At 37.3% G+C, this 26,581-nt stretch overlaps 1 protein-coding gene and 1 long non-coding RNA gene across 3 annotated transcripts in view; one reads left to right on the forward strand and one right to left on the reverse strand.

Moving 5' to 3' along the window:
• LOC129059572 (uncharacterized) overlaps positions 1–14,517 on the forward strand; it is a 43,806-nt gene extending 29,289 nt beyond the window's left edge. The window contains exons 3-4 of the long non-coding RNA XR_008525549.2: positions 4,201–4,440; positions 14,204–14,517. This is a non-coding gene — a long non-coding RNA (uncharacterized LOC129059572). The remainder of the gene's footprint in view (positions 1–4,200; positions 4,441–14,203) is intronic.
• On the reverse strand, positions 11,710–26,399 carry SPINK1 (serine peptidase inhibitor Kazal type 1). 2 transcript variants are annotated; one of them, XM_002816046.4, is made up of 5 exons: positions 26,339–26,399; positions 18,653–18,898; positions 16,725–16,756; positions 15,148–15,254; positions 11,710–11,834 (listed from the first exon to the last, which is right to left on the reverse strand). In XM_002816046.4, the coding sequence occupies exons 2-5, from the start codon at positions 18,705–18,707 to the stop codon at positions 11,789–11,791; spliced, it is 240 nt and encodes a 79-aa protein (XP_002816092.3). In that variant the 5' UTR covers positions 18,708–18,898; positions 26,339–26,399; the 3' UTR covers positions 11,710–11,788. The 2 variants fall into 2 exon arrangements, with proteins under 2 accessions (XP_002816092.3, XP_024102928.3); XM_024247160.3 differs by having other exon boundaries at positions 18,653–18,931.
• Between the last annotated feature and the right edge of the window lie 182 nt (positions 26,400–26,581).

Raw genomic sequence — 26,581 nt, forward strand, 5'->3', positions numbered from 1 at the left:
GTTTGTAGTATGAGGACAGTGGGTACCCACTCATTACTGGAGACAAACCTACTTCACCTACTTACAAGTTCTGGCATAATGAGAAGAGAGATATGAGAAGAGAGGGGACTATTTTCTAAGTTCCAGAAGTGGAAGGATGAGGGAAGACAGACAATATAAAAACAGTGCCTAATTTATTACTGTCTACATCAAATGTTCAATAAAAAACAAATTAGAACATTGAAAATATTCATAGGTTTATTGGTATCACAGGTCTCATGTCATTATAAGAGGCAAATAAATGGGTTCAGTTTGAAGTTCCATTCTCTAATCAACATCTACCAACAGTTATGGAGGTTAAGTCAAGTTATTCTACCAACTACTATAACCCCTTCTTCTATATATACTACCCTCTTGTCTTTTTTCTCTCTTCTCTTTTCTCTATCAACAGCTGAGGCAAAGACACGTGAGTTATTCATCACAGACTAATGAAAGTGAGAGGTGTTGAAAGGACAGTACTAGATTTCTTGAGCCACATTCAATTTAAGGAAATGAACTGGGGAAAATATTATGTTGGTGCCTAATGATGACATTACAATAATTAACATTCTTTTTCACATGCAAGTATCCAAAAAAAGTTTCCAGTTGATCTTCTCTTTTGTAAATGTCTAAGGAGTAACTCTATGACCAGATTATCCCTGGCAAATTGAAGTATAGATGTGAGGCAGGTGGGGTTCAGGACGTGCTACCAGAAAATATGGCACATTGACATTTGAGAAAACCACGGAAAAAGGAAGGTCTCTCTTACCTTCTTTTCTCTCTTCTCCCCTGAAGAAGGTCATTAAACCCTCATTGGAGAGATGCCCTCTACATACCCAGAGAAAGCAAACATTCTTATATCTGAAATCACAGACACAGATAAGAATCTGAATGAACAGGCCTTGCTAAATTCCCCCCAGATTATTGCCATTAAATCAGACCTTCATTATCCAATCATACTTCTCACTGACTGACCACATTTTCCTCAAACCTAAGATTAAAAAACACAAATTTACCTGTTTCTTTGGGTTTTCATTTCTTTATGAAAGTTCCCTTGTCACAAAAACTTACATTAAATAAACGTATGCTTTTTTCTGTTAGTCTGTCTTTTGTTATAGGTGCCACAGCCAAGAACCTTGCAACAGGTAAAGAAAACAATCTTTTCCTCCCCTACAAGGTGTATATCCTTGCAACATAGACACTTGCTTTTGAATGGACTGTTTGCATCTACAGACTACCTTTAATCCTATGGCATCTGTGAAATTCAGCACAAAATATTGAGAGTCTTTTTCAACTAAATAGTTCATAGTTTTGTCTTGATCTGTTTTGGATTGAGATGTTACCTATTTGAAGATTTTTCTTGAACCAATAGGTAGTAACTTCTTTGTATCAGTAGTCGTGGAAACAGAGCTTGACTTTAAAAACTATTAGAATAGAAAGCATAAAAATGTGGCTATTGATTCAGAGAAATGCTTGGATTTTTTCTTTTCTTCCTTGCTTTTCCCATTTTTTTTTAAATTTTTCTTTTTCTTTCCTTTCTCCTGCTATCCTTCTCTACCTCTCTCTGTTCCTCATTTTTCTTTTCTTAATTCCTTATGCAATTGATACATATCCTCTTTATCTAAGAACATTAAAACTACACTATTTTTTTCTTTTATTCTTTCACCTTAAAATGGAGATATTAGCAAATAGTGCCAGAAAACAAAAATATGATGACATAGGAAAAAATGGATCTCAAATATTATAGAATAGATACTATATATATAGAAATGAACTCAAAACAGTTCATAGACCTAAAGATAAAACTATAGGCCAGGCGCGGTGCTCACGCCTATAATCCCAGCACTTTGGGAGGCCGCGGTGGGAAGATCACAAAGTTGAGAGATCGAGACCATCCTGGCCAACATGGTGAAACCCTGTCTCTACTAAAAATACAAAAATTAGCCGGGTGTGGTGGCATGTGCCTGTAGTCCCAGCTACTCAGGAGGCTGAAGCAGGAGAATTGCTTGAACCCAGGAGGCGGAGGTTGCAGTGGGCCAAGATTGCGCCACTGCACTCCAGCCTGGTGACAGAGCGAGACTCTGTCAAAATAAATAAATAAATATATAAAGTTATAATAAGAAACAAAGACCAAAATCTGTGTGACCTTGGAGTACACAAAATTTTTTAATTTCCATTTTTAACTTAGATTCAGCGGTACGTGTGCAGATTTGTTACAAGGAAAAATGTATGAAACATATAAGTACAACTGATAAAATGAACTTCATTTTTATTAAAATTTTTTGCTCTCTGAAAAACACCACTAGCACAATAACAAACAAAATGACACACTGGGAGAAAATAAAGAACACTCACAACTTAATTATATGACAAACCAATTTAAAAATGGGCAAAAGATTTTAATACTTTACTGAAGAAATGCACAAAATGATTCTCAACATCATTAGTCATTAGAGAAATAAAAATTAAAACTACAATGAAATATCACTATACATACTTGCTAAAATAGCTAAAGTTTAGAAGATTGACAGTATCAAGTGTTGGTTGGGATGTGGAGTAACTATAACTCCCATACATTGCTATGGGAATACAAAGTAATACTGCCACTCTGGAAAACAGTTGGCAGGATTTTTTATCAAGTTAAAAATACACTTACAATATGCTCCAGCAATTGTACTTTTATGTGCTTACCTAGGATTAATAAAAATATATGCCCACACAAATATTTGTATGTGAATAATCATAGCAACTTTAATCATAATAGTTGAAAAATGTTAAAATAGAAAGTTGGAAACAACCCAATTACCCAACAAGAGATGAATGGATAATAAACAAATTGTGGTATCTTCAAAAATAGAATACTACTGAGGAAGAAAATAAGAAGAAACTATTGATACATACAACAATGCAGATGAATTCCAAAAAATGATACATAAAAGAAGGTGAACACAAAAGAATACATAATGTTTACCCCATTCATGTAACATCCTAGGAAAGGCAAGTAATGTTTAGTGATAGAAAGCAGATTCGTGGTTGTCTGGAGTTGGAAGGAGTGGTGTTGACTACAAAGGAGCAAAGGGAACTTTTTGGGGTGATAGAAATATTTCATTTTTTCAAATTACAATGAGATTTCATAAGCATATATGTTTGTAAAAACTCACTGAACTGTAGAAGTATACAATATTTATATAAAGATTATTTCCTAAGAATGTATTATGGTGATATTTTCCAGCTGAAAAGGTGATTGCATTATCATCATTACAGATCCTCGATAAAATTTAAGTTGTTTTCATTACAGATTATACACCCTATTTTTAAAGAGGGGTGTGATATATCTTCATAAATCTAAACAGTAGTCCTCTCCTGACCTTTATTTTAGAGTCTCTTGAGTTTTCAGACATAGAATTCAGCAGGTAACATAAGCAGAGTGAGGTTTATAGACATTTGGTTTATCTGCACTGGGCCCTAAAAGAATTAATTCCAAAGCACTCATCATCTTGAATAGATGTGATATTCCTTACTATCAATAGCTTCTAATTAGCATTTTAAAAGCCTTCTAAATGAAATATAGCAGATTCCTTTTTCTTTTTGTTTTTTCTAATAGGTAAAGAAGAAAGATTTTTGATGCCTGATATTTAGGACACTAGAGAGAATATTATTTAACAAGAACAAAAACAAAGTTAGTTAATTATTGTAGCACAGTAAAACTGTAGTTGCAAAGGTGAAATCTATGTTGGATATTATTTATGAAATTTTAAGAAATCTAATTTGGCTTTTGAAGATCATAAAAGTACAGATACATAATACTCAGTGAAGTAAAAAATAAAAAATCAACACTGAATTAGTAAAGACTTTTTTTCCCTCATGAACATGTTCTGATTCCTTTTCAGTGTTCTACTGTTCAAAATTTCATTACAACCTCATTAAATGAAAACATCTTGTTAAATTCTTTAAACATTTGCTCTGACCAATTTTCAAACGGAAATTTTCAGCTAATATGAAAGGTAAAACTTACCTCTTAAAAAATGTTCAATGCTTCAGTATTCTTGATACAGAATTAACTTTATTTATTGAGGCAGTATATTGATAATGTGCTGTGATTGTATAATGCGGGGTACAAAGATAATTATTTGGGAAACTAAAATAAACAAACAAATATGCACACACTTTCTTGTATTTCAGGTTGACTGCAATTACTGTTAGAGAAGAAGCATCAAATTATTATGGGAATATGGAAGAGATTAGTTTGAGAAAGCAAGAAAAATTCATGGAGGACCCCACAGCTGAGTTAGGTGACAAATCAGTGAACCTCACCTCAAGTCAACTGATCCAGAGTATCTGGAAGTTGTAGTCTATTCATCCAAATTGTAAAGAAGCTCTTCGGGTGATTCTTATGCATTCTAAAGTTTGAGGACCACTACTGTAAGTGACAGCACTTGTGCATGTGATATTTACTAAGTAGGTAAAATTTTGATAGGTGAAAAAGGAGTGCAGAAAGATAATTTAGCAGGAAAAATGCCTAAAGACTGGAACACTTGATGTTTAATATTATTGAGGGCCTATATCACCAGAAGAGATTAGGACTTTCTTTAGTAGACAGTGTGTAGCCGTCACAGGTTTTTCATCAGAGCACTACTGTAATTATTTTGTAGTTTAGAAGCATTCTCTGGTTTGGGATGAATTGGCGTTGTTCAGTGGGGCATGTAGGAGGATGTGTTGGAGGCAAGATAGGCTGAGCAAACTTGGGCAGGTAGAACCCCTGGTCTTTTACATTAAACCATGTCAGAAGTAATGCTGGGCTTAAAGAGGATGAAGAAAAGAGATCGGATTGGAAAGACAATAAGTTTTAGGAAGAGTCCATTGTCCAGATTCCATGGAAAATTTTGTTGGTCCTTGATTTTTATCTGCTAGATACCAGTTGATTTTCTGGTGAGCATGGGGTGGGGAAAGGGATTATAGTATTTGGCTAAGAAACAGATTTATTGACTCCATCCCAATACCACCCTCAGGATACTTAAAAAACTAAGAGAAGGGAAAAAGTTAGAAAAATCTGGGGAGTCCAGGGCTTCTGCAGCAGCAGAGATCTTAAAAAGACATCTCAGAAATTGGCAAGCACACAGATGGAGTAAAAAGTGGAAAGCACTTGATTCAGATGTAGAGAATTAATAAAGGGTCCCAGAGGAGGTGATACCTGTGTTCTGCTAGCCAAGAAAAAGTTAGACAGATGGATCTTGTGTATGTGTGGGGGAATGCGTGTGTTTCCCTGTGTGTGTTTGTATTGTGGGGAAGTAAAACAAAAAGGATGATTCAATCAGAGAAGCAGGACAGAGGACAGAGAGCATGACATGTTCAGGGAACTTGGAGCAATTATTTTTCAAAGAAAGGGAGGTCATCAGTGCTGTTACAGAAAGCAGAGGCGACAGCAGCAGTAAATGAGATTGACAGACAGTGTAACATCACGGAAGGTCCAAGGAGCTCTGCAGTTTGAGTAGTTCAACCCTTGAGGGAGTTAAAACCTCAGTTTTCTCATTCCTAAATGAGGATCCCAGGACTCCTTGTGAGGATGCATGGGAAATATTTAATACATGGTCTGGCACATAGAATTTTACCTGGAGGTTAGCTCCTATAATTTTTATTATTCTTTATTAACTTTCACCTTTTACTAATTTACATCTTTAAGGTTTGGAAGTTAATCTTTATTAAGTCATTCTTTTAAGTATTTTAAAGATCCCTAGAATATAAAAAAATTTCAAAAATGTAGATGTAAGCTTTCAAGAAAAGCACATAGAATTCTTTCACTAAAAAAAGTGTTTTTTTTTTTAAAACCCTGAAATTTAGCACAAACATTCAAAATATAATTTATTGTGCATCTGTGCTTCCACAACCATATTTACTATAAATCTTACCAAAATTTCACGGTTTTTCTCTCTACTTCTCATTCCTTGTCTATTCAGGTGTTTATGTCTACATTTTGTTTAATTTAATAATATGCATGGCTTTTTCTGCCTTTTTCCCTCTAATTTCTACAGTTACACATTTAAAGTTTTTTTTTATTTCTAACACAACTTTTCCTCTGGTGACTTCTAATTCCTAATTTTCTCTTATTTCTTCTTCTCTTCTTTTAACACGGGCTAATATGAAGCCAAAAAATTATTATTTATTTTGTATTACACCTTTTATTCATGAATACAAATTAAATGAGTTGAATAAGTTATCCATTATCTGTCAAAAACAAAGTTAAATCACAAAGAATTTTAAGAGTTTATTGTGAGTACAAAAGAATAGTTCATGAACTGGGAAACCTCAAGCTGAAGAATGCATGAAATTTCCATTTAACAGCAGTTCCAGCACAATTTATAGAGCCTGAAGGAGGAAGTATTTTGGCCTTTTTCATGATTAGCTGTCATATATTTGTTTTTAAGGCAACAGAGCCTGTTTAAGCTGATTTATCTGTAGCTACTGGTTTAATTTCATTGAACCATGCTGAAAAGGACAAAATGCTAATGTCTATGCTTTGTTTATGTTCAAGGTTAAGATTTCAGGGAAATCAGGATGATTAAAATTTTGGTTACACAGCTGTGGGCAGTTGACCATAGGGTAATCTAAATTGTAGCCTCCATTTTTATTTATTTATTTTGAACACATCTAAAAGGCACCTAGCCACAAATAGCATCCCAACCAAGTAACAAGGATTTGACTTGATCTCCAGTCAGTCTATTTTGTTTGTTTTCACTATTTCTTGGCTTTTTAGTGACTTTTGATTTGTTTAAAAGGAAACGATCTACATTATTCCATTTTTGTGAACGTCATTTTGTTATACACATATTCCATATTTTTAGCTAAAAGTTAGCTTTTGTTTAAACAATGAAAGAAAACAAAGGATCTCTCTGCATTGGATTGTGAGAGTAAAAAAAAGCAAAATTGTTGGCAGTGCTAGGGCTTGGAAAAGTAAAAGCTTTGCATGGTTTTTAATTTAATAGCTTCCCTTGTTATGCAACTAAATTGTATTTGTACATAGGTGGAATAAACTAAGGTTTTTATGGGATAAATTGGGTCAGAGAAATGGAAATAAAAGGACAATATTTTTCAAGTTCTTATTTTTCAGGAGACTTAGTATAAATTGTATTTTAAAATGTTTAATTTCAAACACATTTTCTTCTCCAATGGGACAATTTTTTTTGTTTGTTTTCGATACACTGTTCCTACCAGATAGCTTCATATTTCAAATGTTCTGAAACCAATGGAGGAAACTGTACAGAAATGTATTGGCCCCATGACTATGCCCTCTTGGAGTTTACTTGCAGTTCTGTGGTCCTGTATTTAATGAGGATTATAGTTGTTTTTTCATCCAGGAATGGGGAATCTAATAGTGTGAGCTGGGTTTATTACCCTATTCCCTCGCAGGGCTACAAAACCCTTCTTAGTCCACAAAATTCGTCTTCAGCCATTACTCTTGAATTTCTATTTTGGAGGCATGGTTTATAATTCTGGAATTTTTTGCAATTAAAAGCAGAGAGATTTTAGTCCAATCTTGTACCCAGTTGAGGAATGTTTTCTACAAAATTATGCAACAAATTATTACCTGAAGAAGTAAATAATGCAACAAATTGTTACCTGAAGAAGTAAATAATGCAACAAATTATTACCTGAAGAAATAAATAATGCAACAAATTATTACCTGAGGAAGTAAAGTTTCTGTCATAGAAATGCTTATATACCAGGAGACAATTGGTAACTGTTTTAGTGAGCCCAAAGGATTATAAGATGAATAATAACAATAACAATAACTAATTATTCTTGAGCACATACTATATGGCAGGCATTGTGTTATTTGCTCTATGAGGGAATTGTTATTATTAACCCCTATTGGAGATGAGGAAACTGAGACTTGGAGAAATTCTCCAACTTCTCCCAGGACACAGGGCTTGATGGAGGCAGAGCCAGATTCAGACTCACCCTCTCTAAATCAGAGCCTCTGATCTTAACCATTATAGTGTACATTTTCCCACTGAATGAAAATTAGTATCTCTTTAATCTCCACCCAATTAGTCTAAATTTTACCTTTTGGGGCCAACCAGATCATGTTAATTCCTCTTCCCCATTCATTTATGTACCAAAAAGAATATTAATTAAGTATTTCCTAGGTGTTTGATATTGTCTTTGAGCCTGTAATACAGCAGTGAAAAAAAGGATAAAATTTCTGCTTTCATGGTGTTAACATTTTAATCCCTTAAATCTTTTGAAAAGACCCACCAAGTTCTAAGGGTTTTCCTTTCCTGAGCCCAAATTTTCCTACTCTTCCAACCACTCATCATGGAGCAAAATTTCAAATTCTTATCAATATTGGTAGTTTCCTTCCTCTAAACATATTCTGGTTTGTAAATCATCTCTTTTAAAACACAACTACCTGATATGGTTTGGCTCTGTGTCCCCACCCAAATCTCATGTCAAAATCCCCAGTGTTGGAAGTGGGGCCTGGTGGGAGGTAATTTGGATCATAGGGGTGGATTTCTCATGAATCATCTAGCACCATCCCTTTGGTGCTGTTCTTGTGATAGTGTTACAGGACTTTCTCCTCAGTTCTTCTAAAAACTGGGTTCTTGTCACACAACCAGGAAAGATTAGGCTTGTGGACACATAGAAGGGTGAGAAAAACGGAATTTATTGGGCAAGAAAGGAAAAAGAGAAAAACTTTCAAACTTTCAGTAGAGCGAGAAGGAAGCCTCTTATCCAGCTTCTGCCCCACCACACAGGAAATCAAGAGGTTGGGCTCCTCCCCTCTGCAAAGGGCATGAACTTCTGTGGCTCCATGTCATTTTCCCAGCTCAGGCTGGTCGGAGGTTCTCCAGGGAGCCCTTTTTACTTGGCTGTCTCAACAGTGAGTGAGTCCTCCTGAGATCTGATTGCTTGAAAGTGTGTAGCACCTCTCCTCTCTCTTGCTCTTGTTTGGCCTATGTGACCTGACTGCTCCCCCTTCACCTTCCACCATGATTATAGGCCTCCCCAGAAGCTGAGCAGATGCCTGCATCATCATGGTTCCTGTATAGCCTGTGGAAGCATGAGCCAATTAAACCTCTTTTCTTTATAAACTACCCAGTCTCAGGTATCTTTTTTTTTTTTTTTGAGTTGGAGTTTCACTCTTGTCACCCGGGCAGGAGTGCAATGGTGCAATCTTTGCCCACTGCATTCTCCACATCCTGGGTTCAAGCGATTCTCCTGTCTCAGCCTCCCAAGTAGCTGGGATTACAGATGCCCACCACCATGCCTGGGTATTTTTGGTATTTTTAGTAAAGATGGGGTTTCACCATGTTGGCCAGGCTAGTTTTGAACTCCTGACCTCAGGTGATCCACTCGCCTTGGCCTCCCAAAGTGCTGGGATTACAGGCATGAGACACCATGCCGGGCCACAGGTATTTCTTTAGAGCAATGGGAGGACAGCCTAATAAACTACCATACATGAACATAGCAATCCACGTGCTTTCTGATGGGTCAGAGAGAGAACAGAACCATTAAAGACAGAAAATTTGGGTTAATGGGTTCCTTCTGCTTATCATCTCCAAGCCTCGTCTCTCCAGACTTGTAGACTGGTTCAATTGTACATGAAAATTTGTAGCATTCAATTATTTAAATTCTGTTTATCATGGCAAAGGTCCTTAATATTAGGGATGTCCTTCGAGTGTCCTCTAGCATCACAGACAAGGTGTTGGAAGCCATCTTGCATCCATAACTGCTGTTAGCGTGATATTTAATGAGAGCTGTTAGATGGAGGTTTGGCTGAGGCACTTGGCAGACTACAGCATCCTCTAGTGGTCAGATTTAAACCTCCAGACGTGTATATTCTGAATATCACAAGAAATTAACCTAAACCTTAGAGTGTCAGGCAACTGTGTTTGGCAAGTGTGCAATAGCTTTTGACTGGTTATTTCTGGTTCAATGGGTGATCTATTTCTTGCTGTATATGAGAAAACCTGCTGTATCTCAGGCTCTGTTAGCTCTCTACCCAGTTTTCCATTCTAGGCTAGTTCTTCATGAGTTTGGGAATTCAAGCTGCTTTTTCATCTTCTTCCTCCCCATCCCCCTCCTCCTCCCCCTCCTCCCCCTGCCCCTCCTTCTCCTTCCCCCTCTTCCTCCTCCTCTTTCTTCTTTCCTCCTCCTCCTCCTCTTTCTTCTTTCCTCCTCCTCCTCCTCCTCCTCTTCCTTCTCCTTCTTCTCCTCCTCCTCCTCTACCTCCTCTTCCTCCTCCTCTACCTCCTCTTCCTCCTCCTCTACCTCCTCTTCCTCCTCCTCTACCTCCTCTTCCTCCTCCTCTACCTCCTCTTCCTCCTCCTCTACCTCCTCTTCCTCCTCCTCTACCTCCTCTTCCTCCTCCTCTACCTCCTCTTCCTCCTCCTCTACCTCCTCTTCCTCCTCCTCTACCTCCTCTTCCTCCTCCTCTACCTCCTCTTCCTCCTCCTCCTCCTTCTAATAGCTGTACATACCTTTTTTTTTCTTTTGGGGAACTTCTTTAGTTTTATCTGATTTGCTTCCCTGAATATAAACACATAGTCCTTTTTAATAAGAAGGTGTTATCTAAAGTTTCTATAGAAAAAATAGGCAATGAGTAACTCACGTGAGGTGATTGTGGCTTAATGGAAGAAGCATTAGACTTGAAGTCAGTCCTGTATTATAATAAAAACCTAAGCCTGTCGCTTTGTTTGCTTGCAATATTAGGCAGGTGATTTCACTTAGTTCTAAGTTTACTCATAAGATAAGGATAATCTTATAGGGTTGTTTTGGCCCACACATAAACCAAAGTGCACTGCACAAAGGTCTCTTGATCAGTTCATCCGGTCTATGGTCACTTTTTTCCTTGTCAGATTATCTTTTGGGAATGGTTTGATAGCAGAAGAGACCATTCCCAATGTTAATCCAGAATCAGGCCTCCCCACCTACCCGCCTCAGGTTAGCACAGCACAAACCCATCAGGCCCTATGAAGCAGATCTCCCAGGGAAGCACAAGAGGAAGTCCTCCATCCAAGCCCCGGGTTACCAGGGACAACCACAGGCTCTACTTTACCACCATTCACCTTAGTAACTAATGGGGAACTGGCCCTGCTGGGGAAGAACTAAGGCTAAGTCCAGAAGCTGCTCCATAGCCTTGTTAAGAAAATGTACTTTTTTTGTTTGTTTGTTTGTTTTCTCAATGATTCAAATCTTTTTGAGACAATTATGTCTGACCCAAAATCTACATTCTGAGATAAGTGGAAAATCTCAAAGACTAAACTCTATTCCACCATATAGGCAGCTCTATGACCATGCACGTAGACCTGTGCCAGCCACAATAGATGCTCAATCGAATCCCAAGGAAACCTAAAGGAGTTATTTCAATCAGCAGACTGTGATGGGTAACATGTTTCTGGACTGGGTATTTTCCAATTGTTCCTTAAAATAGTAGTCCAGTCCTCAAAGAAATACTTGTATTCATGATCATCTGTGCTCTGCCATTTAATATCTGCAATCACATTTTCTAAGGCAGTGACCTCAGGATGTGAGAAACATGAGGAAAGAAAAGGAATTGTGAGGGAAACCCTGTCTGAAATTACAGGATTCCTGGTGTTTTTAAAACTTGGTCTATTCTGAGTCTTGCCAAAGTCCCCTGACCCTGGTATAATCAAACATACCTTTGAGGAAAAAGCAAATGGAAGCAACAGGGGATATTCAGATACATTTATTCAACAATCAGGCCAGCCAGGCCTCGCGGTGACCTGATGGGATTTCAAAACCTTGGTTCTCAGCAAGGCCCAGATTTTTGAATGAGGATAGAAGTCTGGCGCTTCCTGCAGTAGAGATTAAAAAAAAAATCAGCTTAAACTTTACTGATGAAAAAGTGACTATGGGAGAAAAACAGGGGGAAAATAACAGCTTCATTTAAAGTTGGAGAGGCTTGAGATTTATAATCTTTTCTCTGTCTTTCATTCATTTATACATTCACTTAGTCATTAATTCATCAAATATTTATTGATTACTGTTGAATACACTAAGGATACAACAGAAATGAAAAATATCTGTCCTTACAGTTTTTACAGATCTCGTGGGGTGTTACAGTGAACCCCTGAAATTAAACTCAAAACCATTGTTGCATCTTTTGCTCCTGATGCCTCTGCCTTCGCCACCAGGTTTCCATCTGAGCTGATGCCTGAGCTATTTTTGAACCTTCTAATTGATTGACCGTTCATCTTAGAGCTCTGGGGATTCATATCTGTGAGGTCTCACAAAAGTAAATCATATATTTATTCCACATGATTCCTGCCAGTTCTAAACATCCTCCCCTCCAGATAAAACCTCTCTGTTCACCCCACACTACCATTACCAAACCAGTTTTCTCTTCCCTCAACTAAATATCTCTAAATTTTATAACTGTTCCCTAGAAGACTGTTTCCAGGTCTTTAATTTTTCTAACCATTTTTTCTTTGAATGTACAGGCTTACAAAAATTCTTCTGCTTCTCTATTACTGGAGGACATCTGACTTCCATATATTTTTTTCTTTTTTTTTTTTTTTTTTTTAAAGACAGAGTCTCACTCTATTGCCCAGGCTGGAGTGCAGTGGTGTGATCTTGGCTCACTGCAGCCTCCACCTCCCAGGTTCAAGTGATTCTCCTGCCTCGGCCTCCCAAGTAGCTGGGATTACAGGTGCATGCCACCATGCCTGGCTAATATTTGTATTTTTAGTAGAGACGGGGTTTTACCGTGTTGGTCAGGCTGGTCTCAAACTCCTAACATCAAGTGATCCGCCTGCCTGGGCCTTCCAAAGTGCTGGGATTACAGGCATGAGCCACCATGCCCAGCCAAACTCTTTAAGACTTTTTAATGCTTTCTTGTCCCACAATCATTAACTGCTCATTAATACTGATTTCCAAATCTGTTAGCATACATAAGCACACACACCTAAACAGAATAAACAAGAGTTGCTATGCTGTTCACTCTAGTTTCATATATTCACTATCGACATATAGCTATGTAAATTTAAATTAGTTTAGATAATATTAAATATTCAGCTTATCAGTTTTACTAGCCACATTTAAGTTAGTGTTAGCCACATTAACGCTACTGTTTTGTGGCTAGTGGCTATGTATTAGACAGCATAAACATAGAACATTTCCATCATTATAGAAGGTTCTATTGGAAATGCAGGTTTATGGAAAAGAATTTGCTGGTACAGATTCCCTATGAAGACATAGAAGGAATAGAAAAAGTGTTTATTGAATATATTTGCCAAGCACATAATCACCAAAAAGACTGATTTGCAAGCCCTTGTTTGGTATTATCTACTTGTCTCAAACTAGGGTCAGTGTCTGGCTTTAGTTACTAGGTAATAAGTTTGGGACTTTTAATCAACAGTAAAAAAGGCAATGTCATACATTAGGAAATATGTTGTATTTGAGAAAGCAACATTTTGTCTCTAGACCTAAATTTTCTTATCTGAGAAATATAGGAAGAGAGGTCATATTTTCTAGCATACAAATGTGCCTCCCATATTTACATATTTTTGAACAAATAGAAAGAATAAGCAGAAACTCAGAGGTTTCAGAGACTAAGCAGATAGGGTGTTCCAGCCCTTTGCTAATATTTTTCTAATGTTTTACTGTAAATGTTGAGTGGCACTTGGAAATTTCCCTAGTCTCAAAGCTGTTGTTCTCTTGCTTTCTCCTCCCATTGGATGGAAATATGATGTTTGAGCTTAATGTCAAGAACATGGGTCATGAGAAAACTAACAGGTGGCTTCAAATTCCTTTTACAAGTCTTAATTATGGAAACAGATTCATTACAAAGTAGAATACCTAATGTTTTGGGTCTAAAACTTCAGGATATTAGACCTCTCATCCAGGGGGCCTATTTCCACAATACTTGCTAAACTCTGAGAATTTTCCGAAATGGTTTAAAACAGCCCAAGAAGAAGGTTTGCATTACAGAAAAGGGAATTTATGCAGTAGAAAATAATGGAAATTTAAACAGTCATTTGAGCCTGAGTCAAAGTCTTTAATATCAAGTCAATCTCAGAAAAACTAAAGTCACTCGTGGAATGCCTTTTATTTGCTTTGTTCATTCCACACCTTTATTTAACCTGGCATGCTCTTTTGATATTGCCAAAATTCAGAGCTCTATTTAAATGGCATTCTATTCTTTTTTTTTTTCCTTTTTTTTTAGATGGAGTCTCACTCTTGTCACCCAGGTTGGAGTACAGTGGCACAATCTCAGCTCACTACAGCCTCTGCCTCCCAGGTTCAAGCGATTCTCCTGCCTCAGCCTCCTGAGTAGCTGGGATTACAGGCGCCCACCACCACGGGGTTTCACCACGTTGGCCAGGCTGGTCTCGAACTCCTGACCTCAGGTGATTCACCTGCATCGGCCTCCCAAAGTGTTGGGATTACAGGAGTGAGCCACTGCACCCGGCCAGCATTCTATTCTTTTCGCGGATCCTTTCTTGGCCCCTTTTAATAAAAAATATGTATCTCTGCTTCACTCCTGTCGCACTTTATTTACACCTCATCTTCTGGCATCTGCCCCAAGTTATAAGAAGCCATCCTATATGTGCTCATGATGTTTTCTTAGTTATAAGCACAAGTAAGACAGGGAATATTAGCATAATGCTTGACACATGCTAAGGTTTCAGTTGCTGAGTGAGATAGGAAATCTGTGTCGAATCTATTTCTCTGTATCACATCACCTACTTATGGGCACTGAGTAAATGAAGCTTTACTGAAACTGGCTTTCATATCCATGAGTAAAAATACATTTTTGGTTATATAATCTATATAATTTATATTTGCATAACTGAGGGCTTTAAAAAACACAATCATTGCAACCACTAATAATTTTTTTTAATTAAAGGTATTTTGTGTGTATAAGATTTATAAAAATCCAAGCTATCGACTATTTTGCTGTAAAAAATGTAGGCTTTTATCATACAAGTGACTTTTAAAAAATAATATTTAATGCTAAATATATAAAAAGGAGAATAAGAAAGAGATAACTGTTTTTGGATAAAGTAAATAGTTTGCTTTTCTCAGGGTGAGATTCATGTTATCAGTACACTTGAAGATAACTAACTTAAAATATATAGTTTAAAAGAAACTCAAGTTTGTACTCACCGATTTTCAAAACATAGCACGCATTCATTGGGATAAGTATTTCCATCAGTCCCACAGACAGGATCATATATCTTGGTGCATCCATTAAGTTCATTGTAACATTTGGCCTAAAAGTGGAATTAAACAGACTCATTTCCCATTATTCTCCATTCTTGAGTTCATAGCAAAATCTCTGAAATGGTTTTAATTTCTCTGGGGCATAACTGTGATTGGGAGAATGATACTGTGTGTTGTAAGAGAAATAACCTAAGATCTGGAGACAGAAAACCTTGTTTTAAGTCATGCCTCTGCTATTTCTAAGCTGTGTGACATTAGTAAGTCCTATGGCCCTTCTGAAACTCAGTCAGTTTATCTGCAAAACGGTGATGATATTACCATTTCCCACCTATCTTATAGTGTTGGTGTGAGGTTTACACGGATGGATGAGATAATGTTCAAGTTTGCAATTACTGCAGGTGCCAGCATCTCTCACGTTGGCCACATCTTGGGGCATGTTCTTCCTTGTACACTGTAGTCCACACACACTGGTCTTCTATTAGGCACTTAAAGGCACTAGGCATCGTCCAGTGTTGGAAGTCTTTGCATTCTACTCTAGTAAGAGTTTATAATCATCAAACAATTGTCGTTGTCCTAGACATTGTTCTAGTGCTTTTTACATATTATTCTGTTTAAATCTCCTAACTATCCTGTGAACTAAGTATTATATTCTTCTTCAGGTGAAGATAATGAGGCATAAAGCAATAAAATTAGCCAAGGCCACCCAGCTAAGGAATTCCTAAATTCAGAATTCAAACTTAGTCAGAGTTCCTGAGCTTTAGCTCTTAACTACTTTATTCTACTACATCTCCCCACCAGTTTTGTTTTACTAACACTCATTTTTTTTTTTGGCTCAAAATAACTCCTCACTTACTTTAGAGCACCCTCCCTGATCTCTCTAACTAGGCTAAGTTCCTAATGGCAGCAGAACTTTTTCATAACACTTATCACAAATGTAATACTGCATTCATTCATGAACTTTTGGTCTATCAGCTGTCTCCGACTAGATACAAATGTACTGAGAACAGGGACACTTCTTCCTCTGGTCTCCAAATTTACTGAAATTACCTTTTAAACAAAAAAATATGAAAAGGTTAGAGTTAGAATATTTTTCTAGAAGAAGAACCTAGTTTATTATTTTCTGTCGTTCATTATAAATTAGAGCCGCATCTTGGTGATTGGGAGAGCTGCATGCCAACATGGTCAAATTGGCTGTAAGGAGGAAGGGCTACTTGGAGTGAAGTTGAGAAGGCTTCCACCCCAAATACTTGTCTACAGCTATCACTAGTCTATATAAAAACCCCTTCACAGCAAGCACTATAGGACTATATGGAACTTGCTTATACATCAGTGAAATTGTCCTTCAATATACGCCTGTGGGTTGGAACTACTATTACCATTCGCATTTCTCATGTTAACCCTGCCTAGCATTCATACTCCTCTTAACTTCAGGCTAAACTGAAAGGTGACAGCAAGGCTGCATTTTTGTTGGATCAAACTGTTCCAGTCTGAGAAATAAGAAATTGCAAATATCTCTTTACCTCTCTTCCCAGGGAGTCAGCTCCAGTGTTACCTAGAAATAAATCAGATATGGTAAGTTGGGTCCTAAACGAGAGAAGTCAGATCTATTCTTCATCAGAATTCTCTGCTTTCATTGCAGACTGTGACTTCTTTACTAGGCTCTTTCATTCCCCACCCTTTCTGATTTCTATAATCTTCCAAAAGTATCTGACTAATTTTCCTGTACCCATTCTTTGGCAAAATCTTAAAAAGATTAAGTAAAACTTTGATAATGACCAAAGGATCTCGATTTGATGTTTTTGGAAGTTGATCTATTTCCTTGAAAATAGAAATTATGCACTTACTGCTGGAAATGAATCAGGCACTGAGCAAATTATCTTTTGAATCCTCACAAACATTCTCAAAACCAGTTACTAGATCTTTAATCTCACAATTAGTGAAGTATAATTTTTATCTCAGTTTACAGATGAAAGTATGGAGAGTTTTTATAACTAGCTGTGAAACAGTTATCATAAGCAATAACCAGGTCTTCTGATGCAAAGTTAGCTTTTTCAATTACATTTAAATTCCCTTTTGTAAGTATTGTTGAAAAAATAGAGTTCTTTTGCCAACTCACTATCAGTTCCCAAAGAGCTACTTCCAACAATTGCATCATATGGACTATGGGTCTAACTCACATTTGTTGAATTTTCAGGTAGTCAAAATAGCTAATCTCTATTCCCCCAGAAAATAGCAGAGGTTTTGCTGACAACATATAGGAAATGATAACTGTGGATAAGTTCATGGAAGGGAAGGGGAACTAATATGACAGCAATCAAATAAGGAAACATTCCTGAAAATTAATTTTAATATCATCAATCTTTGAGGTGATCTGAGCAAAGAGGTAGTTCTTCGTATCTAAATGTAATGAAAATTAGTGAGGCATCTATGAGCTTGGAGAATTTCCCCCGGGATAGTCAGAACTTGATGCTGTTGGGGGCCCACTGGCTTTTAGAATCTAGTTGAGTCTAAAAACTGAAGAGCAGGTGCTCATCACAGGCATCTATTTGTATTAATTAACATGCATGAGGAGGGGGAAAGGGAACACTGACTGCTGCCATAAATATTCAGCAAATACAACAAACAATATTCTTCCTCTTCTTAGCAAAGTGCTGATTTGGCTCTCCACATGATCCTTCACTACACGAGAGGTGAAGTTGAAAATGTTAACCATTTCCAGTGATAAAAAGGAAACTCATCTTGGCTTTGTGGGTTCAGAGTTGTCTGTCAACATTGTCAAGACGCAGTTGGGGGTATATGTGCACCATCTATTCAAGTAGAATATTTTCTTTCAAAACGTTCAAAATGTGTAATGTAAATACATAAAATGCAATTTTTGTATTTCCAGATACTAATAAGAAATACCAGGAATTGAAAACAAAAAATTCCCTTTATATCACATATATTAGCTATTCAGGGATAAATCTGACAAACTATACATGATTCAAGTACACTGAAACCTATACAATAAAAAAATAAATTTTTAATCACTCAAATTATGCCTTTTATACTGAATAACTGGAAGCCACTTTATCTATTTTATGCAATCCCATGAGAATTTAAAATTTGTAATTTGGCCTCACACATTTACAGAATTAGAAGTATACTTAAAGTTAAAATATTTTTACCCTTTTTTCTCTACCATATCCCAACAAAGGGTCAGCCACATCAATAGAGGAAAACCATTTTATTTCTGGGAAGTTCTTACTAGTAGAATCGTTTTCCTTATAGTAGGTTAAACATCCCTCTTAAAAAATAATTCTTACCTGTTGATTTTATTTCATCTCATTAGGTCCAAAACATCTCTCAAAGACTAGACTACATCAAAAGTCTAGAAGATAATGTGATTCACAAAGCAACAGGTCAAAATGGTTTTATTTAAATTTGAAAAATATGCAAAAACACTTACCAGATAGACTCAACAGGGCCAAGGCACTGAGAAGAAAGATGCCTGTTACCTTCATGGCTGAAGTTCTGCGTCCAGAGGTCAGTTGAAAACTGCACCGCACTTACCACGTCTCTTCAGAAGCCTGGGACTGGAAGGGTCATATGGCAGATGGTAGCAAGGCCCCACCTACTGGGCTATATCACAGGTCTCCCTGGTTATTAATTGACTCTGTGTCGTAGCCTGGCCTCCAGGTTCTGGGAATGTCACCTGTGTAAGAAAGGTGAAAGGAGCCAGGTGGGCCTGAAACGTGCAAGGCAAAGATTCTGTCAGGAAAACAGTTCTGGTCGTTAGTTTGATCCCTAACTCCCTCTATGGCTGTGGGAAAGTCATTCCCTTCTCAAGCCTGTTTTCTCACCTGTAAGGTGAACTCAAAGTTCCCTTCTACTCTGTAGTTCTGGATAGATGAGCAGGTATGGATAGCTACTAGAAAGAATTTTATTCCAAGTAGGGTAAAACCTCTCCATTCTTTCTTCCTTTCCTCCACTCTTCCTTCCTTATTCTTCTTTCTCTTTTCTCTATTTTTCCATCACTCATTCACAAAACCTAAAGTAGCTGATGGAGTGGCAGATGAGAGGGAAAGAGAGAGCAAGAGAGAGAGAGGACTCAGTTCCCTAAAGCGTGTATTCTGGAGCTAGAGGGTGCTTGTTGGAGCCACTTTTGCTGTGCTTCTGTGTATTCATCTGGAAATTAAAATAATAATAACACCTAACTCAAAGGGTTACTCTTTCATCTGAGAATATGTGCTGGGTAAAAGAGAATATGTGCTGGATATCTACCATGTGTTATTAGAAGAGAATTCTCCAACCTCCCTCATGTTTTGGTGTGTCTTATGAGTAGAGGTACTGATAACCTTTGTTTCAGACTATCTTTTTGAGGGTGTTATATAACAAATGACCTTAGAAAATATGTAATGTCTCCCTCTGCATCAAAAGGCAGGTTTGTTTGCTGTTTAATGTAATAAAGTTAATATCTCCTTCTAGGGCAAAGACCATGTTAATTGCGTTTTACACAAGATTTCGGGTTTTTAAAAGCTTGGCCTTGCTTTCCTTTAACACACTGTACTTTCTCTGCAACTATCGCTTAATGCCCCTTACATTGGCCTGTGCAAATTGGGGCTTGGGAAACCAGAACAAATTCCAATACTCTGGCTGTTGATATGAAATAATTAAGTCTCTGAGCCAGGAGTCTGTGCCTTCTGCCAGAAACCATTATAATGTGGCAGGCTAACTTCTTAGCTTCCAAGGAGGATAAAATCTCAAACCCTTCCCAAGTCATGACAAGAACTGTATTTATCTCTTGAGACAGATCAGTAAATAAAAATAACAATCTCTGTCTTCATGGAGCTTCCATTGCATTTTTGTTGAGGGACGCAAGTGACAAAAAATAGTAAGTGATTATAAAATATATCAGATAAATATTATGGAGAAAAGGACAGGAAGGATAAGGGTGCTGGAGGGTTAAGGAGATATGTATCGTAGTGTAATCAGAGAAGGTCTTGCTTTTCAGGTGATATCACACAGAGACATGAAGGAAATGAGGATTTGAACTATGCAATTATTCCAAGGATGTGCATTCCAGACAGAGAGAATAGTAAGTGCAAAGGTTCTGAGGCTGACGCTGGTTTGACATGTTTGAGAAACATCCAGGAGGACAGTCTGGCTTGAGCAAAGTGATAGAGGGCAAAATGGGAGACGAAATAAAGGAAGAAGTGAGGGTCTAGATCTAGTGCAGGCTAGAGTAAGGACTTTGGTTTTTATCAAAGGGAAGCTTTGGAAGTGTTTAGTTCTTGACATCACTATTTGGATGTTTTACAGCTACCTCAAATCTAGTATGTTCCATACTACTATTTTGGTCTTTCACCACAATATTTTTGTCTCTATTCTCCCTACAGCTTCTTTTCTTTCCAGTAGATCACTCAAGCCCAAACCTCGTTGTTCTCCCTGATATTTCCCTTTCCCCTTTCTATGCATCATCTTCCACACTTAATTTGTTACCAAGTTCTCTTCTTGGATTCGTGTTCAAAATAACCTCAATCCCGGACACTTCTCATTAGCTTCCACTGTCATATCTAAGATAAAGCCATCATTTCTCCCCTGGGTTTCTGCATTTCCTGTAAAGAGATTCTCAATATTTGTTGTTATTTCTTCCTTAAAGCTGCTGCCCATAGAACAGTCAAGGGATCTTTATGGACTGCAAATTTGATCATGTCTCTGTCCAGTTTCTCATTGTTCAGAATGCTCAGGAAGAATTTAGGTTCTGCATGACTTGGCTCCTTTCTATCTTTATTCCCCAAGAGATTCTTCCTTGCTCAATCTGGTCATTTCCTTGCTACGCTGGTCATTTCTCTGTTACCCTTTACTAGGACCAACGAAACAAAATAATACAAAACAGCTTTTCACCTTCTAAGGTTAAAAGGTTAAGTGGTATTTTCTCAAGAAGCCATTCTCTCTGGGTCTTCCTTTACTTCTTTCTGCATCTAGATTAATCCCTCCTATTGTATGATTTCATAAAACCCTTCATTGCACTTAAAATAATTCCAACTCTATAGCTATTTGTATGATTATTATGTAATATCTCTTTATTTTTAGGGAGCAAATACAGTTGCTTTATTTATTGTAGCACCTAACGAAGTGTCTGGAAAATAGTTGATACTAAATAAATATTTGCTAAAAACATAAATTAAGTGATAAATGTATACATTTCTGAAGACCAAGGTTTATACCTTGTTCACTTCTGTGTCTCCAGTGCCGGTTGAGTAGCAATTTCATTGGTTCATCATTCGGCCTTTTATTCATTCAACTATTAATATATTCAAATATTCATCAAGTCCTTACTATATAAAAATTTTTGGCTGAGTGCTAGGGAAATGGATATGATGTCTGCCTTCATGGAGTTTAGTCTTAGCATTGATAGATATTCGTTGGATCATATTTGATTTGATTTGAGATGAAAATATGTTTGTTCTTTTCATCTCAAATCATTATTTAAATAGTAGTTTTGTGACCAGTAAGAAACTTCCAATAACCACTGTTAAGGAGGGTTCATTTATGAGAAAGGGATTTTTTTTCTTGGGTCTCACAAGCAGTGTGAGGAGAAGGGAATTGGCTGGGATCTGGTCACAGAAACTCATTAGATAACAATAGCAGTAGTAATAACTTTAGATTTAGGCCTGCCTGATGCCAAAGCCGGGACTCTTTTCACCAAACAGTGCTTTTTAAATATTTTGACTGTGAACCTAAAGTAAAAATTTTGGGTTATGGCCTAGTATACGTATTATATGTAGACATGTGAGCAGACAAATACAGTTGTTAAAAAATAAAACATAGTCTTATTATAGGTGAGGACTCTTGATAGATTTTTTTATTCTATTCCATCTCAGTTCACCAATCCTAACCTGTGATTAGATAAAACATTTCACTACAGAAACATATCCTATGGATCCTAGGCAATCTTGTTTTTTAAATCACTACAATACTAAGATGAATTCTAGTTAAAAACTGGCCCTAAATTTGTGATAGGGAATGGCCCTTTGCAGACAACAAGTTAAAGAGGATAAACAAAACCCATGGAGAAAGGGGCCTGTCTCCAATTACAAATCTGCCATTTCAACTGTGACATGAGTGGGTAAAACCATTTTCTCAGCTACAAAAATACACATCATACAGTGTTCATTTGGTGTGAGAATAAACCGAGAAACCATAAGTAAATATTGTGCAAAAATATTATTCCTCACACCTCCAGGAATTATAATTGCTAGCTAGTAATAATATCACCCTCCTTCCATGAATTAGAACAATAGAAAGTATACTGAGGCCTCATACGATCAATTCTTGACAGAATAAGTATTGTTTGCCCCGGGAGATGAGGAGTGCATTGACCAGAGAAATCCTGCTACCATGTTAGACTATTAGTCATATTGAACATGTTTACATTGCTCAACCTTGTGTACATTTTTTCCTTTTCTTCTTTACTGCTCTGAGTACATATTTATGCATGTCTATCTTTGGGAACTCAAGCAAACATATTATGACCTATTCCCCTCTGATTCAAGGACTAATTATTCACCTGAGTAAAGAGTGATGACAAAACTCAAGAGAACTGCTCTAATGGATGTTGATAATACATGCTGGAATGGGGATGTTGGGCTGGCACCTGTTGATTTTCACATTCTGTGCCGAAAGTTTAACCGGTAAGAAAAAAATGACAGAAACTAGAGATATACAGCTTATTATATTTAGCCTGACATTTGGAGACCTCCTTGACGTAGTTGCAACTTAACTCTTCAACTTTTATCTTTCATTATTTAGGGAACTTCATGGCTTTTCATAAATGACCTCTTGTTTTTATTCCACTGCTTGTTCTCCAAATAGGTCGCATGTGTACCTATTTGCTGTACCCATCCTCTACAGCTTGGGTAAAATGTCTATGGTGCTTGATGCAATTAGGAATGATTTACTCACTTTCCTTTGCCTCTCATAGCAGTTTGTAAAGCTATCATTTAATAATTACATTGATTACATCCTCCTCATCATCATTATCACTATAGCCAATACTAATATTTTTCAAAAGCTTCTATTCATCAGTCACTGTAGTATTTTACTTTCATCATTTTAATCCTGATAGCATTGTTATTTCTCTTTTATAAGAAAGGAAACCGAAGCACAGAAATTTCAGTTTTCTTGTTCCTGGTAACAGATTAACAGATATGGTATTTATTGATGTGTGTGTGTGTGTGTGTGTGTGTGTGTGTGTGTGTGTGTGTGTGTGTACGAACTTAATCTTAATATCATGGTTAGAACATTGGATTAAACTCCAAGAAGCCAGGATTCTTAATTTAATACTGCCACACAGAAAGGGTTGCCCCCTCATCTATGTAAACCCTGCACTTAAGCGTGTCTCTGTTATAGCACATTAAACTAGAAATTCTAATTTTTCATTTTTCTTATTTGTCTCCTTTACTAAACTCCTGGATGTCATGATCTTTTGTCTACACAGTCAAGTACACTGTTAGAGTCAGTGGCACCTGATAACATGTGTGAAATTCATGCCTTCTAAGCATTTGTGGGCATAGTAGAATTTAATAAGATTGCAAAGAATTGCATCACACACTAGGCAACAAAGTATTTTAAAAACATGTCAGACTTTAGAACTACTTGTAACTGGAAGTCTTTCTTGGTCATTTCCCGCCAAGCAGTAGCCAAACTTGCAAATGTTTGTTACTCCTTCTTCATTCTCTTTTCTACCCTCTCCAGCCAGGAATGAAACAACCAGTTTCTTTCCTTGCCTAGAACAGAAACAGATGACACCTTGGCTCTGGAGATACCATATCTAACAAGTTCTTTTCAGGATATTTTCCCAAAAAAAGACAGTTCTTTCCCTAAAATAAATTCTGGTGCTAGCTGTAAAGATAATAACATTTCCAGCATGTCATTTAATGATTGGAAGTCTAATCTTTGCAGAATGACAGACCTCAGTTCAAACCTATGTGAAACTTTGAGCTAAACTTCACATTTATGACCCTCAATTTTCACAATTTTTCCTCCAAGTACCCTCAGGCTGGATGGGTTTTAAAATTCAGATTTTTTTGTAAATTTTAAAAAAGTTATATGATGCAGTTCAGAAAGCCCAATGGTGCCTGGCACAGCACCCTTTAATCAAATACACCAATAATTCTTCGGCAAAACGTATCATGTAGAGAAAATAATTATCCTTAAATCATCTCTTGACAGATTTTGCTTTCAAATGAGTTACAAAATGAAACACAAGAAAAACTTCTGAAACAAAACAAAAACAAAACAAACCCCTCTGTGGGGTTTGAAATGATGAATTAGGGACTGTGGACCTGCAGATACTTCACAGAGTTGTTATGAGGAATTAAGAGGATAATGCCTTTATGTAAGGCTCATAGCTCACACCAGGACAACAAGGGGTTAATGAGTGGCTGTGCCTACTGCTACTATTGTTGCCATATGGTGGCTTATGTCAAATTTGGGATCAACTGCCTGCCCTTTCTCTTTCCTTATATTGGTGTAATCTTTCCTTATTGTATGTTCAATTTATAGGAAACTTCTGAAACTTCTCTTACATTAACTTCTTTCTTTCTTCCTTTCTCTTTCTCTTTCTTTCTTTCTTTCTTTCTTTCTTTCTTTCTTTCTTTCTTTCTTTCTTTCTTTCTTTCTTTCTTCTTTCTTTCTTTCTTTCTTTCTTTCTTTCTTTTCTTTTTTTTTTGAGATGGAGTCTCACTCTGTCACCTGGGCTGGAGTGCAGTGGCACGATCTCGGTTTACTGCAACCTCTGTCTTCTGGGTTCAAGCGATTCTCCTGCCTCAGCCTCCTGAGTAGCTGGGACTACAGGCAAGCACTGTGGCACCTGGCTAGTTTTTGTATTTTTAGTGGAGAGGGGGTTTTACCATGTTGGCTAGGCTGGTCTCGAACTCCTGACCTCAGGTGATCCACCCGCCTCGGCCCCACAAAGTGCTGGGATTACAGGCATGAGCCACTGTGCCCAGCCACATTAACGTTTCTTACAGGGACAAGCCATCCGTGTTGGAGGCCACCTGTCTTGGACCCACAAGAGTTTTATGAATGCCTCCCATCAGCTCTTTTCACTGAACAGACCTCTAAGTCTCGTTTTCCAGAAGCTTTGCTCTTCTCTCAATCTGGCACTGATCCCCTACAGCAATCATTAACTAAATGTTCAAACATAAGACAAGGAAGCATCCAGTTGAGAAATGTGTTTACTGGAAGAAAAAACAAATGTTTCTTGTAACATATGAAAATCAAAGAAGAATTCTGTAGCTAAAGGTAGTAGTGTATATCTGGGGACAAAAGGTCAATTAATGAATAACCACATTTCAGATAAGGAAACATAGAATGCTGTGGAACAACTATAGCAAGAGGGAGAGTGTATGAAGATCATAAAAACAATTTCAGTAGATTCTGGCTTCTGGTCCCATACTCTTAACCAAACCTCTTATGTCTTATTAATGAATTTATTCTTGCCAATTCATATGATCTTTTTTACTTTTTCTCACTTTTCTAGATGTGTTGTATATGTCTCCAGACTCTAGTTGGCTTCACTGTACTGTGAAACATTTCCACATAATGCCCTGATATAATTTCAAACTTTTATACTTTATAAAACATATCTGATTACTTTATTTTTTAACAATTCTCCTTTCCCAAATTTCCCCAGTTCTCTTGAGAGCATAGCCATTATTTCAAATCTTTGGTTTAGAGTCTCCTGGGGTCTTATTCTTTGCTTTTCCATGGCTCTTGATCTAATCCATCATCAACTTTCCTAATTCATCTTTCGTCTACATTCATCTTTCTATTCATCTTCCATCACTCTAGGCCTACAGTATTCCCCATGGTTCCCCATGGTCTCTCCTACTTGCTATAGGCTATCCATCTCATGGTCCTGAAGAGGGAGAGGACCTGGATTGATGACTTGATCTGCCTCTCGCCAACACTGTGATCCCTGTCTCCTCTTTCCCTCACCAGCCTCCTATTTCCCCTAACATAGTCACTGGATTAGTCTGCTCTCATGCTGCTAATAAAGACATACCAAAGACTGCATATTTTATAAAGGAAGGAGGTTTAATTGACTCACAGTTCCACATGGCTGGGGAGGCCTCAGGAAACTTACAATCATGGCAGAAGGAGAAGCAAACACATCCTTCTTCACACAGCAGCAGCAAAGAGAAGTACTGAGCAAAAGGGAGAAAAGTCCCTTATAAAACTATCAGACCTTGTGAGAACTCACTCACTGTCACAAGAACAGCATGAGGGTAACCACACCCATGATTCGGTTACCTCCCCACCGGGTCCCTCCCATGACACATAGGGATTATGGGAACTACAATTCAAGATGAGACGTAGGTGGGGACAC

Source organism: Pongo abelii, chromosome 4 (genome assembly GCF_028885655.2).
Source record: "Pongo abelii isolate AG06213 chromosome 4, NHGRI_mPonAbe1-v2.0_pri, whole genome shotgun sequence".
NCBI classification, from domain to species: Eukaryota; Metazoa; Chordata; class Mammalia; order Primates; family Hominidae; genus Pongo; species Pongo abelii.